We start from the raw sequence: 17,648 nt of genomic DNA, 5'->3' as shown, positions 1-17,648 counted from the left end.
GCGCCAACTTACCTGCAATATTCGCTAAAGGTCAGCACGTAGCACTTATCCTCAATGCAGGCCACCGAGTTGTGATCCCGATGACGCGACGCGTACACCTCATCCGGGCAGTCATTGCACTGGCGGCCCTGATCCGTGTGCTCGGGGCGATAATACCATAGCAGGGACATCATCATTTCGCCTGGAATAGTGACCAAATAATTAGAAGTGCTTCATTTAAGTATTCGCCAAAAGAAACTAGTTCATTTACTCACTCTAAATTAACTGACTCAGTTAGCTTATTTACGTTCAAGTATTTTTAGCCATTTTTAACTTCTATGCTACCTTTCATTTTCTAAGTAAACGTTTTTCTCGAGAAAATGAACCAGTTGAATAACTTTTTAATATGAGAATTTACATTCCCTTAAATAAGCATATGCTCACTAATGAACTAGTTTTCTTTTAATAAGTTTCTTATTATATAAAATATTCTTTTATCATTCTTTTTTCACTTAATGAACTGGACACAAGACTTTTCTATTTCAACACCTTTTGCTCAAGAGCTAGTGCACAATATGCTAAAGAACGAGTTCACAATATGTCAAAGAACTAGTTCAGTTTTCGAAAAATGTATCTTATTAATTAAACCAACAACTTTTGCCCTTCGGCTCGCGTTCGAATCAATATCTCGCCCTTAGGATCAGTTCGACCCTTGATTCTCGATGATTTTCAATATAAGGATTTAGATTATGAGCGAGAAAGATCCATAAATACTTGTATACTAGCTAGGCCAAATATAAAAATAAAATCTCTAGCCCTACTTTGTGTTATTTTTATTTTTGTTTTTTTTTTTTGGAACCTGTCCAGTTGCAGTCGCAGTGCTTACCGTCCTCAGGATTCTGCCAGAGATGCGCTACCTTGGCCACATAGGGCAGCTCGTTGTCCTCGTTGGCCTTCAGCAGGACGCAGTCACGTGTACGAATGATGTCCCCCTCCACATGACGCATGGCCGGGTAGCAAGTGCGCAGCACCAACGGATCATCGCTCTACAGGCACGAAGAAAGTGTGTGCGAGCGAGAGAGAGAGAGAGTGAGAGAGAGAGAGAGATTAACATTTGACTTTTGTGCATAGAAATTGACTCGTGACTCACATTGAGAAACACTGGACCCTGGAACGGCTTGCCCGCCCACATCCAACCGTTGTTCCATTTGGGCACCACATTCGCCCGCGTTGCCGGCGGCTGCGTCTCGTCCAGCTCGTAGCTGACGCCGCCGGGACGATGGCGTTGCTTCTTTCGGTTGCCAAATTTGCAGCGGGAACGCGCCCGTTTTGTGTGCGTTGTTGTTGTTGTGCTTGTTGTTGTGGGGGCGTGACGCGCCGAGGACGCTGGCGTTGCATTTGTTGCCATCGCTGTGGGCGTTGAAGGTGTCTCGATTGGCTTGTGGGGCACCAGGAACTTGTGTTGTTGCTCATCGGAATGTTGCGGCGGATGAGTTGCTGCTGCGACCGCGACGGTGGCTACCGTTGCGTCTGGCAACAATTGTTGCACAGCATCGGCAACTGGCACTGTGGGCGTGGCACTTAGTTTTTGCGCCTGCAAATCTGCCATCTGATACTCATTGTTATTGGTCTCGGCATCAGCTGCTGCTGCTGCTGCTGCTGCTGCTGCAGTTGCTGTAGTTGCTGCAGCTGCTACAGCTGCTGATGTTGCTGCTTTTCGGCTTTTGGCCGTTGTCGGCCTGGCCTTGGCCTTAGGCGGCTGTTTGCGCGGCTTTTTGGCCGGCGGCTCGACGCCAGCTGAGGTAGACTTTGTGGGCAACGTTGTTGCCAGCGATGCCAACGCAACGCTCGCCGCACAGTTTGCTGCGAGCAGCGGTTTTTTCGTCTCCGACTTGGAGCGCTTCTCGCTCAACAGCGCCGGCTGCGGCGCCAGCAATGGCGATGGTATTGCCGGCGCGTACAGGCCAACTGTTGCTGCTGCTGTGCCGCGGCTGTTGCTGCAGCTGCTGCTGTTCAGCTCCGGATCGCTGAAATAGCCGCGCGTCAATGTCGTGTCCAGGCTCTCCAGCAGATGCAGTGCTGCAATTGCCTGTTTACGTGGACGCGCACGCTTTGGCGATGCGCTGGGCGAGCAGTTATTGGCTGCTGCTGCTGCTGCTGCTGCTGCTGTTGTTGCTGCGCTTGCTGTTGTTGCCTCATCTGCAACTGCTGCGGCTGCTGTTGGTTGTGCTGCTGTTGTCGCCGTCAGTTCCTGCTGCTGCTGCTGTTGCTGCTGCTGTTTGCGTTGATGCAGTTGCTCGCGTCGCTGCGCGCGCAAACGTTGCTGCTGCTGCGTTAGCAACATTTGCCGCCGTTTTACATATTTGGCCGGCGTTCGACCATAGCGCTGCACAAATTTGCGGCCGGTACACAGATAGTTCTTTGGCTCCGCCTGCTTGATGAGACTCTTGTAGCTGTGCGCCTTTGACTTTTTGCCCTGCGTTGCCGATGCAAGCAAATTGATGCGCTTGTTGCTGTTGCTGCCAGCGGCAACATTGCTGCTGCTGCTGCTGTTGGTGGGCGGCAATTGATCCTGTTGCAGCGGCTGCTCCTTCTCCTGCTGCGGCTTTGGCTTCTCCAAGTCAAGCTCTGGTTCTGTTTTGATTGTGGGCTTCAGATCCGGCAGTTTGCTGATATGTGTGTTGCATGTTGCTGCCGTTAAAGCAACTGATGCAGCTGCTACTGCTGCTGCTGCTAGTTCATCGTGCTCGATTTTGATTTTGGTCTCTGCTTTGATTTCTGCTTTAAGTACAAAAGGCAATTGTGGTTCTGCTTCTGCGTGCTTGCTAAGCAGTTGTTGTTGTTGTTGTTGTTGTTGTTGTTGTTGGTGGTGCTGTTGGAGCTGTTGCTGCAGCAACGGTTGCTGTTGCTGCTGTGCCGCATAGACCATTTCCCTGGCCATGCTCTTGCCAATGCGCGCCTTGCGTGGCATCACAACTGGCGGCGGTGGAGTGCTGCCCGTCAAATCATAGGACTCGATGTCCTTTGGCTGTTGCTGCAGCTGCAACTGTTGCTGTTGCTGCTCCTGTTCGTGCTCCTGATCCTGATCCTCCAGCAATTTATCATCGCCAGCACAGTAGCTTTCGGGCGGCGTTGGCGGCGGCATTACATGCGCCTCGTATTGCATTTTGGTCACTTGGCACTCGACGTCGCTTTTGAGCTCCGTTTTGACCAGCATTTGGCACTGGGTGCCCATGTTATTGGTGGTTGTTGTTGCCGACGTGGCAACAGATGCAACTGTTGCTGTTGTGTTGGTTGCTGCCGTCGCCGTTGGTGTTGTTGCTGTCATTGTTGTCGTGTCTTTGCATTTGTTATTGTTATTGATGCCATTTTTAACTGGGCCTCTACTGGTAGTCAGCGCTGTTGTCGTTGTCGTTGTTGTTGTTGATGACGATGTCTCTGTTGCTGCTGCTGTTGCTGTCACTGCTAAACTGTTGCTGCTGCTGTTGCAGTTGCTGGCAGTCAAGCTGCCATCGATGCTCGACTGGCTGCCATGCACAGGCATGTTGCTGCTGTTGTTGCTCGTAGCACTCAGCAGCAAACTCTGGCTATGGCTGCTCGTGGAACTGTTGTTGCTGCTGCTGCTGCTGCTGTTGTTGCTGCTGCTGCTGCTGTTGCTGTTGCTACCAATATGAGGCCCAGTATGGACGTTTTTTGGACACGATTGTTGCATTGGACACGGACACTGCGGCGGATACTCTGTGGCGGCACAAAATGAAAATATAATACAAATATGTTAGTTATGAAGGGGATTTACTCTTATGCATATTATATATATATATGTATATACATGATGACTAAAGGACTCATAGTAAGATCCTATACACTTTTTTTGTTTACTGCAAATGACTTCTAGATTCAAAACTGTAATTGAACAAATAAAAACCTTTCTCATAAATTCATAAGACTCCGCATTCATAAAACTCCTTTTGCTGACAATTGGAAATTAACAGAGATCTACCGAAAACACAAGAGAGTACGATAAGATTAGCCTGTGACTTGGCATCCACCTCTTCGAACGGAATTGGGAAGTGCTCCTATGTGATATTTGGTATTTCTGAGACTTTGGACTTGATTTCTACATACACCTGCAAGGATCTCAAAAACTTTAAGCTCAAGATTTATTTATTTACTTGCTAATATTAATATAGGTCCCACCATATAAGGCTACACTTTTAGAAGCGGGACTTGTAAGATTTGTTAATGGAAATTAAGGAAAAAATATCCGTGCGCGTTTTTGATAGTCCTTCAATCGAACTTCTTCTCAATAATTATATACAATGAAGAAGAATCGTACAGAATCATTTTAAGAAATGTCCATGAATGTGTCATAATAAAAATGTCGTCAATTGTCTAGATAAAAAGTTATTGCGCTTGTCGCAAAACTAAAAATGTCTATTGGTTGAACTCTAGGATTTCCGGCGGGATCTACAACTAAGGAATCTGCTGCTGTGGAGTGCTTGTTATCCCTAAGGATCTGTGCATCCGTATAAGAACCATACTTTTCCTTACCCATATACGGACCCTGCAGGCCGCGTGTGTAGCACTGGCCGGCGGCGCTGCCGCCTCCTGGACTATAGCCGGCGTAGTAGCTGGGCGGTCCCGGATAATGTTCCAGATGCTGTTGCTGGTGTGCGGGAACCAGCTGTGTGCCGGCTGGTGCGGGCGTTGCACCAGCTGCTGCGGCTGCAGCTGCTGCTGCGGCTGCGGCAGCGGCGGCTGCTGCAATCGAGGCCGGCTGCTGTTGGGGCGGCACCCCTTGCGGTGGCGGCGGCGGCGGTTGCTGTTCGTAAAGCTCGGGCGGCGGTGGATGCGGCGGCCCAGCGTGCTGATAATACGGATAGCGTCGATAGGCGCCCGGCGGTGGCGGCGGCGGTGGATGTGCAGCCGGATGTGCTGGCGGTGGCGGCGGTCCGCTCTGATATACCTTGCTCGAGAAATAGGGCTGATACGCAGGTGGCGAGTAGCACATGACCTCGCCCGGATACGGTGAATAATAGTTGGGCGGATATGCCGTCGAATAGTGCATCTGGGCCGCATGCATGGAGCGCGGATACGGCACACCCGGATGACCAGCAGCGGCCGCTGCAGCAGCCGCCACAGCGCTTGCCCCGGGATATGGATGCGGTTGCTGCGGCTGCGGCTGCTGCGGCTGCTGTTGCTGCTGTTGCTGCTGGGCGGACGCTGGCGGCTCAACCTCAGCGTTACCAGCAACTTGCTGCTGCTGCTGTTGGGACTGCTGTGCGGCGTTGTTTGATGGATGGGTCGGGGATTCGTCCTCGGGTAGCTTCTTAACTGGCTGTGGCGTGGACGCAGCTGCTGCTGCTGCTGCGGCTGCTGCCGCCGCTGCTGCTGCTGCTGCCTGGGCGGCTGCTGCTGTTGTTGCTGGCGGTGGCGGTGGCGCAATGACATGCGGCGAGATCAGCGGACCCGCCGGCTGATAGTAGCCTGCAAGAAGATTTGAAGAAGCAAAAGGAAGAAGCAGCAATCAGTAAATGCTTGAATTTTTATTAGGCTGCCGCCTGAGCCAAGTGAAATGCGGCAACCAAGCATAAAGTGAAAGTTGGTCGGTTGGTTAGCCAAAAAAAAAAAAAACTTAACAAAAGAAGAAACAGTTGAAAAAAAAAAAAACTAGTTAAGCAAGCCATACAGCTGGTCGTGCAACAATCTTAGCCTAGTATAATATCCCGGCAAGCACCCCGCGCACCACCCAACCCGCACCGCTGTGGTTTTTACCTCTTCCCAGCATGTGGGCCGCATACAAAATGTCGCGAAAATGATGCGCCGCATGCTGTTGCAAAAACGTAAACGACTCGGCTATGTTGGCCGCCAGCGCTGCCGCGGCAGCCGCCTCATCAACGCCGGCGGGCAGCGTTGGCATTGTGGGCATCGCTGCCATCGCGGCCAACGGCGACAGAGCAGACGTCGACGCCGATGCTGATTGCGTGGAGCGTTCCGTTTCGCAGGTGCCGCTGCTGCTGGTGCTGCCCACGCTGCTGCAACGTTGCTGCAATTGTTGTTGCTGCTGCTGTTGTAGATATTGCTGCTGTATCTGTTGCTGCTGTAGCTGCTGTAGCTGCTGCTGCTGCTGCTGCTGTTGCGCAACGGTTGGCGGCGATATGCGCAGCGTTTTGAACAGCTCGCCTGAAAGCGGCAGCAGAGTTGCTGATTTTTTTGTGGTCTCTTTTAGGCGCATTGCGTTTGTTTTTTTTTTTTTTGTTAATATTTTTTATTAATTTTTGTATTAAAAATATAGCTTGTATATAGATTTATATAATCTTGTATATATGTATAATATTTGTGGTGTATATATGTTATTTACTTTTGTATATATTATATGTTTATAATGTCAACAAGGAAGTTTCATTGTTAAGGCAACTATTTATTTCGATAATGTTTGCGTTTTTTTTTGATTTTGTTTTTTTTTTTTTTTTTTAATTATTTTCCATTTTCCTTTGCTATATAAAAAACACAACGAGAAAAACACAATTTTATTCGTTAAGCAGAGGTCACAAGGCGAGCGGCTCGTAAAACTTGCAACAAGGTAAAATATTTTTTTTGGTGTTTCGCGTTTTTACTAATGACGCGTTTTTCGCGCGCGTATTTTTTCCTTGGTTTTAAATTTTGTTTGCGATTATTATCGATTTATTATATTATTTTGCTTGTTTCGGGTTTTTAAAGCGCATTTCCAATTTTAAACGAACATTTTTTTTTTTTTTTTTTTTGACTTTAATAAAGTGTTGTGTGTTTTACCCCAGGCGTTCAACCATGCCTCTACGGACTGCTGCTCCATACCTGCCTGCCCACCCCCTGGGAAAAGGTGCAAAAGTCACCCACTTGTTAAATACATAGTTGATTAGATTGCAGGGGGGGTTAAGAAGAGTGTTCGGTCGGTCGGTCAAGGGTTCGTAAATACATTGGAGGATATCATCAAACCACCGACAGGTGGCGCTAACACAAGCTTGACTGCAGTCCTATGCATACACGTGTACGTGTGTGTGCGCTTGTGTATATGTATTTGTGCCATTGACTCGCACAGGCAGCCAAGGCTTCTTTGCCGACAACAACAACAACAACAACAACAAACAGCTGTCGACTTTTCAGCTCTCGTCGCTTCATTGTGTTGCTTGCTCTCTCTCTGCACAGAAAAATCGAGAAGCCAATAACACAAATACGCACGCACGTACGCACACATGCACACACACACACACACATACACACGCATATAGCACAAACAGAACTTCACAACAACAAACTGCCCGAGCTGCAAAGTGTAAACATTGACGACGCCAAGCGAGCATCGCACAGTGGTAAACGCAACAAAGTTCAGAGTTCACTTAAAGTTCAATTCAAACGACGAGCTGGTGAGTAATAATATCAACATAAAATTAAAATATATATATATATATATTTAAATGTATAAGTATATATATATATGTATCTTGTAATTTTATTGCACAGCCGATTTTGTAAATCCTTAGCTTTATTCTGTTGAGCGCTTGCATTTTATTGGAATTTTGTCCAGTGTGCAATAGCAGCGGCATGTTTAAAAGCACGTAGACAACCGGCAGAAACAAGAAATAATAGATAAAATAATAATATAACAACAACCTATCAACGTAAAGTGTACGCTCAGTTTTCGGTTCTCAGTGCTTTTCGCTTTGTACTTCTCCCACGCCGCCGCTGTCTGCGCTGTGACGTCACGGCAGCGATGGCATTCCAAATTACAATGATGCGCTGCCGGCAATGCTGATGATGATGTTCTGTCAACGCCAACAGCTGCCGGCTTATGGAGATATGTATGTATATGTACATATTTAAGTCTGTATATATATAAATATAGCTTTTGACACTCCGAGACACATTTACTCAACTGGAAAGTTCCAAAGGGTACCGAAGCAAGAAAGTGCTAAGCCACTGAGAGAGAGAGAGAGAGAGAGAGAAAGAGCCTGAGAATAAATGTAAGTGCTGCGTGGACACTCATGCAGACCGTACAAAATAGAGGGAGAGGGAAATAGAGAAAGAAAGCAGCCAAACGAAAGCTCTGGCGTCATTGAGCAATCGTTTATGGTGACACTTGTGTGGGGAGTTACAAAGCTAGCTGATAGGGTGTGTGGGTGGGGTGGGGGTGGGGCGTGACATTTGAGTGCTTCAGTCAGGTGTTATTATTATTTAATGTCAGCGCCTTTCAAATGCAACTAAATTGTATAAGACGCGTATAAACAATTTGTCAAAGCTTGCACTTGACCTACAAGACAGCCCGAGAGTGTGTGTGTTAAAGAGAGAGCCAGAGAATGTGAAGAGTGATAACTGTCAAGTAAAAATAATAATAATACGGCTGTAAACAGCAAGCACGTTGCGCAAGTTAACTCTTTCACCTTTTCACTTTCCTTTACTCAGAACAATATTATGATTTTACAATGCACGGATTCTGTTAAATTCTATCGACTAAGTTTAAGATTGCGATTATCACCATCAGGAAAAGCGACAATATGGAAAAGTAAACGCGCTGAGGGAATACATCTAATGCATTGTACATTGGTAACACCTCTAATGTAATATTAAGATGTCCTGGGATCGATTTGAATTTTAAGCGAGAATTTGTGAATTGCTTAAGATGCGTACTTGAAACCTTGAGACAGACTTATGCGAGCTAATGCGGCTTTTGCTTTATTTGTAATAAAATGAATTCCCATTTGAAGTTCCTGTTTTTTTCCTTAACAAACGCAATCAAAGTAATCTTTTCGCATTAATTAAAGAAAAACTATACAGACAGCCTTTTCAATTAGCAGGCTCCAGCAAAGACTTAACCCTTGGAGTCTGTCTGTAATTTGTTTCTCTTCGCTAGTTAGTTATCGCTAATAGCCCGATTATGAATCACGTGAGAACTACATAATGAAAACGTAATGTAAGCAAACACTTTAGGCGGCAACACATGTAAGACACCTATTACATGGAAAAGTTGAACGCGACGGAACGGTACGAATGGTACACAAGAGTTAGGGACGGGGCGGAGGGGATCGGAACGGGACGGGACGGTCTGACCGTTGGGCAATTAGCAGGCGACGGCTTAGCCAATTAAGAGCCGTGGATGGTGCGCAAGGGCCACAGTTGTTGGCATAACAACCAAAGTGAATAATTACGCACAATTAAATGCACACAAAATCGTGACGCCGCTCGTCCCCTTTGCGCCACTCGGTCCATTGCCCACATTCAGTGGGCGCAACCGCCCACTTGGCCAACGAGCCAGTGCAATCTGCACAGCTGCTGCTGCTGCTGCTGTTGCACCTGTTGCATCAATAGGCAACGGCAGCGGTGGCGGCGGCGGCGGCGGCGGCGGCGGCGGCGGCGGCGGCGTGTGAAAGCCACCGCCTTTTGTTGCATCCACGCTGCGTTCCTGCCTCTTGTGGCACTGTTGCACAGCAACTTTCTCCTTTCACAGCAATCGAACGACAAGCATTGGGATTTATAGCATGCATCGATCCGATCACTGTTGGGTGAAAGGTAAAAGGGGCTCCATCGACTGCACCCGCTGCACCCGCTCAACCGAATCCCGTCGCGCTGATTGGATACTCATCGGTTATGAGTGCCCCTCTTAAGATTGAAACAGCGCCAAATTATCATCTGCATCATGTTGGGCAACATTTTAAGCTCAAGTGCAGCAGAAACTTAAAAGTAGTTGTGGAAGAAATGTTTCCATTTATGAATGAACAATTTCATAAATAAAATACTCTAAGAAAACTCTTTAAATTCTTTTAAAACGGAAATACTCGTTTTAAAATAGATTACTTATGCGAAACAATAGAAACAAACAATTGGGAGTGCTCAAGTTGGGAGTGTCCGACTAGCAGATACCCTAAAAAAGCGAAGCTATCGAAGATTTGAAACAAACCTGATTCGGCCCGTGCCATCGAAGGACCTGTCATCATTTTTTCTAGTATTTTTCAGACATATAATACAATCAAGTGTCCGAGGTGCAGACACCCTGTATCTACATTTTGACACTAAATGACATTCAAGACATAATTAAAGTAAATTTAATTAACTTAGGATTAAGAAATATTTGAATTTTTCCCCGCCGGTTTGCCATGAGAACGTTTTTACACAACAGTTGGCATTGCGAATTTCTTAAGCAAATTAGGCAGCGCACAATAAGAGAACGCAACAACAACAAAAACAGCAGCAGCAACAACAACAACAGGAACAACAATAACAAGAACAAGAACATCAGCAATTCATAAAGAAGATAAATGAACGGAAGCCGCAGTCAAAGGAGGCCTCGCATAGTCCACACACAAAAAATACAATAAGCATGCTCAGTGCACAAGGCTCGACGAAGATATACCCTGTAACCAGCTCTGGACTGCCTTATAAACGATTCGATCTTCCTTTTTAAGCCCAGCATAAAGCAAATCAATTTTGTTTTAATTTTTCAAGAGTGGGATAACGGACCTAACCTGGAAAATATTCTTTGTCTGTAGACGAGAACCCTAAATACAAATGTACTTAAAATCGATATTTATCGATTTAAGCGAAGTGTTATGAGTCATCGAAAAACGGTTAACTATTATAAATATTTAAAATTCCCTGAGACTAGGTCTTATAGTTCCTGATAAAAAGATGGAAATGGCCGCAAATGGTAAAATATTCTAAATCTGTGTGTACTAATCGGCAATTATCTAACCACATTTAAATAAATCGATATATATATCGATATATAAAGCACGTAATGGACTATCGAAAAACGATCAGCTTATGGTGCGTATGAGATACGATTAAAAATACTTCAAATGTAAAATACTTCCATTATGCCCTATTCAATGAGTGCAGGGCTTCAAAACAAAAGAAAAAGCGGACTAAACTTGGTTATAAGTAAGCAGCGGCAACAGCAGGCGGTAGCCCACACCGCACACCGCACACCGCACACCGCTGCCCCCCTACCACCGGGAAACTTGCTGCAGACGTTGGCGTGCAGTCAACAGTAAAAGTCAAATATTGTAATTATGCAAAATACATAATTTACTTTGAATTAACAGCTGAAAACGAAGGAAGCGCAAGAAAAAAAAAATATAAGAAATGAAAAACAGAACGAAGCGTCCGAAGGAGCTGCGGCCTAAAATGATATTGAAATCGAGCAAGAGATAAGCAGCAGAGTTCGGTGCTGGGGCCGGGGCATGGTGATGGGAAGGGGGGTTGTGCCGCAAGCAACTGAGGCGTTGCCCAAATGCCGCTCGAGAAACTGAAATAAAATTCAATTAAATTGCAAGCGGGCCGGCCGCAACGCTTCGCCGGTCAACAGGTAAACTGCTAACAGGTAACAGAAATACAAAATAAAAAAAAAAAAAAGGTGAGTGCCATCCGTCTGCCTCACTTGCGGTTTTCTTCTCTTTCCGTGTGCTCTGTGTGTGTGTGTGTGTGTATTATGGCACCTGCCACAAGCCAACATTGTCAGCTGTGCCGGCTGAAACATGTGCGAGGATCGGGCGGGCATAGCCCAGAGCCAAATATAACAACAGCGGCAGCGGCAGCGGGAGCAGCTTCATCATCATCAGACAGCTGCGATTGTGGCACCAAAAAAAATAAAACGAAAAAAAACGAGTAGGGTGAACATAATACAAAGAAGTGGGCGTATCCAAACTCATTATTCACTCGATTAGCAAATGCGAATAAATCGTCTGCAACAGATCAGAGAATTGCTGCGATACTTTCTAGTAATCTATCGATCAATCGAACATAATCGATTTTTCAGTTAATCTGCAATTTTTCATGAGTTGATTGTGAGTTCTCAGACAACTGCGATTCTTGATGTTTTAACCAAGTTTTGTTATTATCTATTATTTGATATTTTGTGTTTATGAATTTGAGATCTACAACTGTAAAGTTAACATATTCCGATATCGCCAGATCCCCTTCAGGGAATCAGCATTTATCGATAACTGATAAATTTAACTTTTGTCAGGTGATCTCTCCGTTTATAAAGTCTGATGAAACAGCCTCTTAAGATACGTATGTAATTATTATAGGGATTAATAAGCCGCTTAAGACAACTGTTGTCGGGTTTAAGAAACTTTGCCTTTGCCCAATTTTACCAAAAATATCAGGAGATTAAACTATCGCTATTGTATTTTTGAATCTAGATCCAATTTACCAGCCCCCGTATCTGCATTTTCAACGGGATTCGTGTTTATAACAGACCTGTAAAATAGTAGGCATATGAAGCACATCTCCTCTCCAGACGGAGAACGTTTGCTTCCTAAAGATTTCTGCTGTTTATTTCTAGAGAGTAGTTTCTGTGGCAAGCAGCTATTGGGTTTTGCTCGTCGAGCAAGCTCAGAAATGGTTCATCTAAAAAGGGTTCGAATGCCCACCTTGACACCCCTTTCAGTTCAGTGACATTATTGTAGGCGCAAAGCCTACAGGCCCGTCTCCCTCTTAAGTAGTAGAGGGAGGTTAAGGTGGTTATTAGTTAGTTATTAGTGGCCTTTGTCCACCAAGACAAGCCGTTAAAAGACCATTAAATCTGAGTCGATATGTTCTACCAAATAACCTGTTACTGTTACAAGCCAAAATAGGCTCTAGTAGCCCTGACCTTTATATTATATAGTATACTATATAAGACATTCACAATCTTTGAATTTTATTTGATTTTATTTTATATATTAATTAAATTCCTACTGAAACCCAATAAGAAGTTTGAGTTTAGCTAAAAGCCACAGTTGGGACAAACAAATTGTATTCGCATTTATATCAATATTTGTCCTACTACTCACATATACCAAAAATCGTAGATAATATATAAGGCATCCATTAGCAGAAAGCAAGGTCTCACTTTTAGATTGACTTAATCAATCAATTAATTAGTCTGTCCAATGCAAGAATTAAAAAAAAGGTTCTTCCAATAATAATCTTAAACTCTTAAATATATATATATCTTAGTTATCATATAAGCGTGTTAAGGGTTGTATAAAAATTCAATTCCAAAATATGACTAAGAGGTGTAGTATCGAAACGATAAGAATATTTGCATATAACATACGACACACAGAATATTTACTATATTATTTAGTAAAGACTTGTTTGTTAATTACGAAAGTATTCATATGCTTAATCTGCTCGAACACACAAAACATTTATGTAAAGTAGATTTAAAAGAATTGAAAGATTAAAACAAGTATCGTTTAATGACTATATCGTTTTATAGATATTTACATAAAATGAATTGATGAATGAATGGAAATTAGCTAATAAAAATGATGGTTTGTATGTGTCAAGGAATTGACAGGTTATTGATTAACGACGATATCGATGCATCGATATTTGAATAAAGTCGATTTCTGAGTGGACAGACATTTAATATTGAAAAATGTACGTTCAAAAGAATTGACAGATTAAAACAAGTATCGATTAATGACTATATCGATTTATCGATAGGTTTCATATGAAACATATAAGACATATAGATGAAAGTTGGACCAATAAGGTTCTAAAATAATTGGAAAAAGGTGCACATAAATACTAGAAATGGCCTGAATAGCCATTTTGTTGAAACGTACTCAAATATATTTGTTGTGTACATAAAAATCGAAACAAACGAAAAACACATCTTTCCTCCAACAACTTCATTCGTTGCGCACTTTGCAATCGAATCAATGTAATCGCAATCATGATAATCTGTTTTCCTTTTTGCCAGAGTTCCTGCCGCATCCCGCTGCTGCTCCCCGCTTTGGCCTAACGAAATTAAATGATTGCGCGCCGCTTTAACGCAGACAGGTGCAAAATTGCTTGGCCAAAACAGAAACAATTTGCCAAATGAGTGGAGGGCATTGGAAAAAAATGAATGTCGAAGTAATACAACAGTTGCGTGAGGACGTGTGGGCGTGAGAGGGGCGTGGCTGAATACAGGATGTAAGCCAGTTAGAGGTGAAGGGAGATAAATGAACGCAATAGAATAGATGCATTAACAGTTGAGAGAAATGTGCACAGATAAGACAACATTTATGTATGGATGTATGTATGTATGCATGTATGTATGTATGTGTGTATGTATGAATCTATGCATATACAAGTCTGTAGAAACAAGAAAGCAAGGTACATCAAGAATAGGTACAACAACAACAATAACACTGAGAGACAGAAGACGAAGAAACGTTGTTACGTTGACCAAAATACTCACACAGCAGCAGATCGTCTCTCTCTCTCTCTCTTTCTCCCTTTCTCCCTCTCTCGACCCTCTTCTCACACGCCCGCGCCCATTCTCTCGCGTTTTTTTTTTCTTCTTGGTGTCCTACTCTCTCTTTTTTATTATAATTTTTTTTTTTTGATGTCTTCGTTTTAAGCCCACTCTACAAAGCTCTCTTTGGGGTTTTTTTTTTTTTGTTCACACACGCGATTTTTTACTTTTAGGTTGTTTTTTTCTTTTTTTCTTCTTATTTTTTGGTTTCTTTTGGAATTTTTAATTTTATTTATTTAAGTTTTTAAGCTGCAAAAGTAGTAAAATAGATTGCATGATTTGTGTGTGTGTGTGTGTGTGTGTGTGTGTGTGTGTGAGTGCGACTTGTAAGCTAGGTAAAAACCACACGCAAAAAACAAAAGCAAATAAAACGCAAAAAAAAGGTTTTGACAGCGCTTGCGCGACTAGAGATACCCTGCAACTATTTATACAGAATATGAACACCAGAAATAAACACAAAAAAATGTAATTAAAACATTTTACAAAAGCCAAAAGCCAAATAAAGCGACATTGAGTGTCTCTCAAGCTAAGTTTGAAAATATGCTTTGTACACAGTCGCACATGCCTCGATTGACTAGCTACAGGGTATCTAAATTTTGCCCATTTCGATGCGCGCGCTTTTATTGCCCTTAGTTTTTATTATTGTTGCTGCTATTTGTTGTTGCTGTATTTGTTATTGCTGTCCGTTTATGGCTCATATTTATTCATTAGCTTTGTCGTCGCTTCAAGTTATTTCATGTGCTTTGAACTATGCCCAAAAAAAAAAAAAAAAAAAAAAACAAATAAATGTATACTACAGAAAGAAGCAAAAACATGGATAAAATGAAATACAAGGTGTCGTTGCTTTAAAATGGTCTAAAAAGTCAACTCCGCTCAGAAATCAACTGTCTGCCAATCAAATTAACACATTCCAATTAGCATTTTGCGCGCACACAAGTTAACACAGACAAACACACACACACACACACACACACACATACCTAATTGAATTGATGCAAACTTTAGGCCAAGTTAACCGCAAAATTTGGCTTGACAACAATTTTTCGACAGAAACCTTAAAAGTTAACGCCAAACGCAAATTAGAACGGTAAAACTCTCAAGTGTCGATAGCGATTAATTTTATCGATCAACTGCACGAAGTTAACGTGACAGTTGAGAGTGCAACGCCCCAACGCAAATTAGTTCTAGCGCTTATCTAACAAATAAAAAACAAACAGTTTGTTTAACAGTCAAATAAACAAAAAATGAACAGAATTGTGTTTCAAAACTTGCCTCTTTCAGTAAATTTTCTTTCTTTATTATATCTAATCGATAAATCTATATATCTCAAATTTAATCATATCTAATTTACAAAAAGTAACATAATGTATTTAACATATGTTATCAATGTTCATTAACAGATTCTGAAGCGCAGCCAACTTAACACAACTAACAAAAATAGTTAAACGAAATTGAATATGAGCTATCTATCTATTTTGTCATTCTTATAAGAACTTCATATTTAAATTATTGAAAACTAAATCTTTTCTCAGTTTCGTTAAATAAGGATGTGCGAAATGAGAACTTTATAAATGCAAGTTTTGCGCACTTAAGCCCAGAGCTAACTAACAGTTGGCTTATATATTTTATATCTTTTTTTTTTGGACATAATATGAATAATAAATTAGCCTATTTGCTGATGTTCCGTCAACTTGGCATGATATTTCACGGAATTGCCAAATGCTAACTTCATGAGTGCAAAGAAAGTCTGCAAAGAACAAGCAACATAGAAAAATTGTTTGGTGCAATTTATAGGAGAGGATTTGCTAAGGCAGCTGACTTGGAGGCTTAGATGCTTGATTAGAGAAGAAACCGATCCTTCACCGAACAAATGACTGTTATATATTATAATCTATGGCTTTTATTTGTCTTTGTCTCCGCAGCAATTGTCCATACTCTGGTCTGTATAACTCCAAACTGTTTATCGAACAAGGCTGTCTGCAAGCTTAAACTTGCATCAGCTTATGAATAGTTAAGACAACAAGTCCAAATGACGACAGCAACTAACTATTTATGCGCATGTGAACATAAAATTTGACACTTATTTTATTTTTTTCGTTTTTTAGTTGTATTTATTATCTTAGTTTTTATTTAAAAAGAAAGAGCAAAACACATAAAAATATGCAAGGTTGTTTTGAGAAAAAAAAAAACAAAACAAAAACCCAAAAACCGAAGCACACGCAATTTTTTAACGACAGCCTGGTGCAGAGTTAATATTTGTTTAGGTGTTTTATGGCCTAGCAAAACAGCAACAACAACAAGAAGCAGCGCATCGACTAGACAAGAAAAATCCCAAGAAAACTTAAAAACAAAATAAGACAGGAAAATGGCGGAAAAATTAAGGTAAAAAAAAATTATAGTAATAATAATAAGTGTACAAACATTTAAAAAAGGGCAATCCAAAGTTAATCCACATGGTAAAATGTTCGTGCATTGTTGGGCGTGGCAAAAATTTGATTTGTGTTCGTTGTAGTTGCTTCTGTTTCTTGTTGTTGTTGTTGTTGCTGTTTGTTGTTCTTGCTGTTTGTTGATTGAAGTTTTCAAGTTTCTCTTTTGATTTTCTTGGAGCTTGTTGCATTACATTGTTTTGTTTTGTTTGCTTTTGTTTTGATTTGTTATTGTTATCACATGTTGTATTTGCTTTTGCTGGTGTTGTTGTTGCTGTTGTTGTTATTGTTGTTGTTATTGTTGTTGTTATTGTTGCTGTTGTCACTGGAGCGCTCACTCAACTATTGGACACCCCCCAAAATAGCTGTCTATACAAAACATTTAAACAATAAACACACAGCAATCTTTAAGATACTTTTACAGCTCGCAACAACAATTCGAAAAGTCGCGTTTGGCATTTGACATCTGCGCAATACTCTGTTTACATTGTAGATAAAGTTTGCTGTCAAGGCTGCACACCAGCTTTAAAACGAACTGTTTGAGGCCCGAAGCTGTAATTGATGTTTTGCCATAAACACAACCCTATCCAAAGAAGTTTCCTAAAAACAGCCTAATCAAAACCCAAACCAAATCAAAATTATTTCAAAATCGTTTTCATATTTCAAGAAGAATCAGATTCACAAACCTAACCTCAAGCCAGGCGTAAAAGGAACACTAAGCAATATTTTGCGAATCTGTATCTGTATCTGTATCTGTATCTGTATCTGTATCTGTATCTGTATCTGTATCTGTATCTGTATATGTATATGTATATGTATCTGTATCTGTATCTGTATCTGTATCTGTATCTGTATCTGTATCTGTATCTGTATCTGTATCTGTATCTGTATCTGTATCTGTATCTGTATCTGTATCTGTATCTGTATCTGTATCTGTATCTGTATCTGTATCTGTATCTGTATCTGTATCTGTA

General features: G+C 42.1%; 1 protein-coding gene across 5 annotated transcripts in view; it reads right to left on the bottom strand.

The window, feature by feature from the left end:
* Positions 1–17,648, bottom strand: part of Hers (Histone gene-specific Epigenetic Repressor in late S phase) — a 54,279-nt gene that overhangs the window by 3,990 nt on the left and 32,641 nt on the right. For 3 of the 5 annotated variants that reach the window (XM_032440105.2, XM_032440104.2, XM_070206607.1), the window contains exons 5-8: positions 4,531–5,466; positions 1,130–3,717; positions 866–1,025; positions 13–181 (exon numbers count right to left, since the gene is read on the bottom strand). In XM_032440105.2, coding sequence (XP_032295996.1) covers positions 13–181; positions 866–1,025; positions 1,130–3,717; positions 4,531–5,466 — 3,853 coding nt within the window. Of the gene's footprint in view, positions 1–12; positions 182–865; positions 1,026–1,129; positions 3,718–4,530; positions 5,467–5,754; positions 6,225–14,191; positions 14,318–17,648 lie in introns of those variants that run through there. The other 2 variants (XM_070206608.1, XM_002055622.4) reach the window with 2 other exon arrangements.

Source organism: Drosophila virilis, chromosome X, assembly GCF_030788295.1.
Source record: "Drosophila virilis strain 15010-1051.87 chromosome X, Dvir_AGI_RSII-ME, whole genome shotgun sequence".
NCBI classification, from domain to species: Eukaryota; Metazoa; Arthropoda; class Insecta; order Diptera; family Drosophilidae; genus Drosophila; species Drosophila virilis.
The sequence above is the reverse complement of the archived record's forward strand: the minus strand, read 5'-3'. Positions and strand labels throughout refer to the sequence as shown.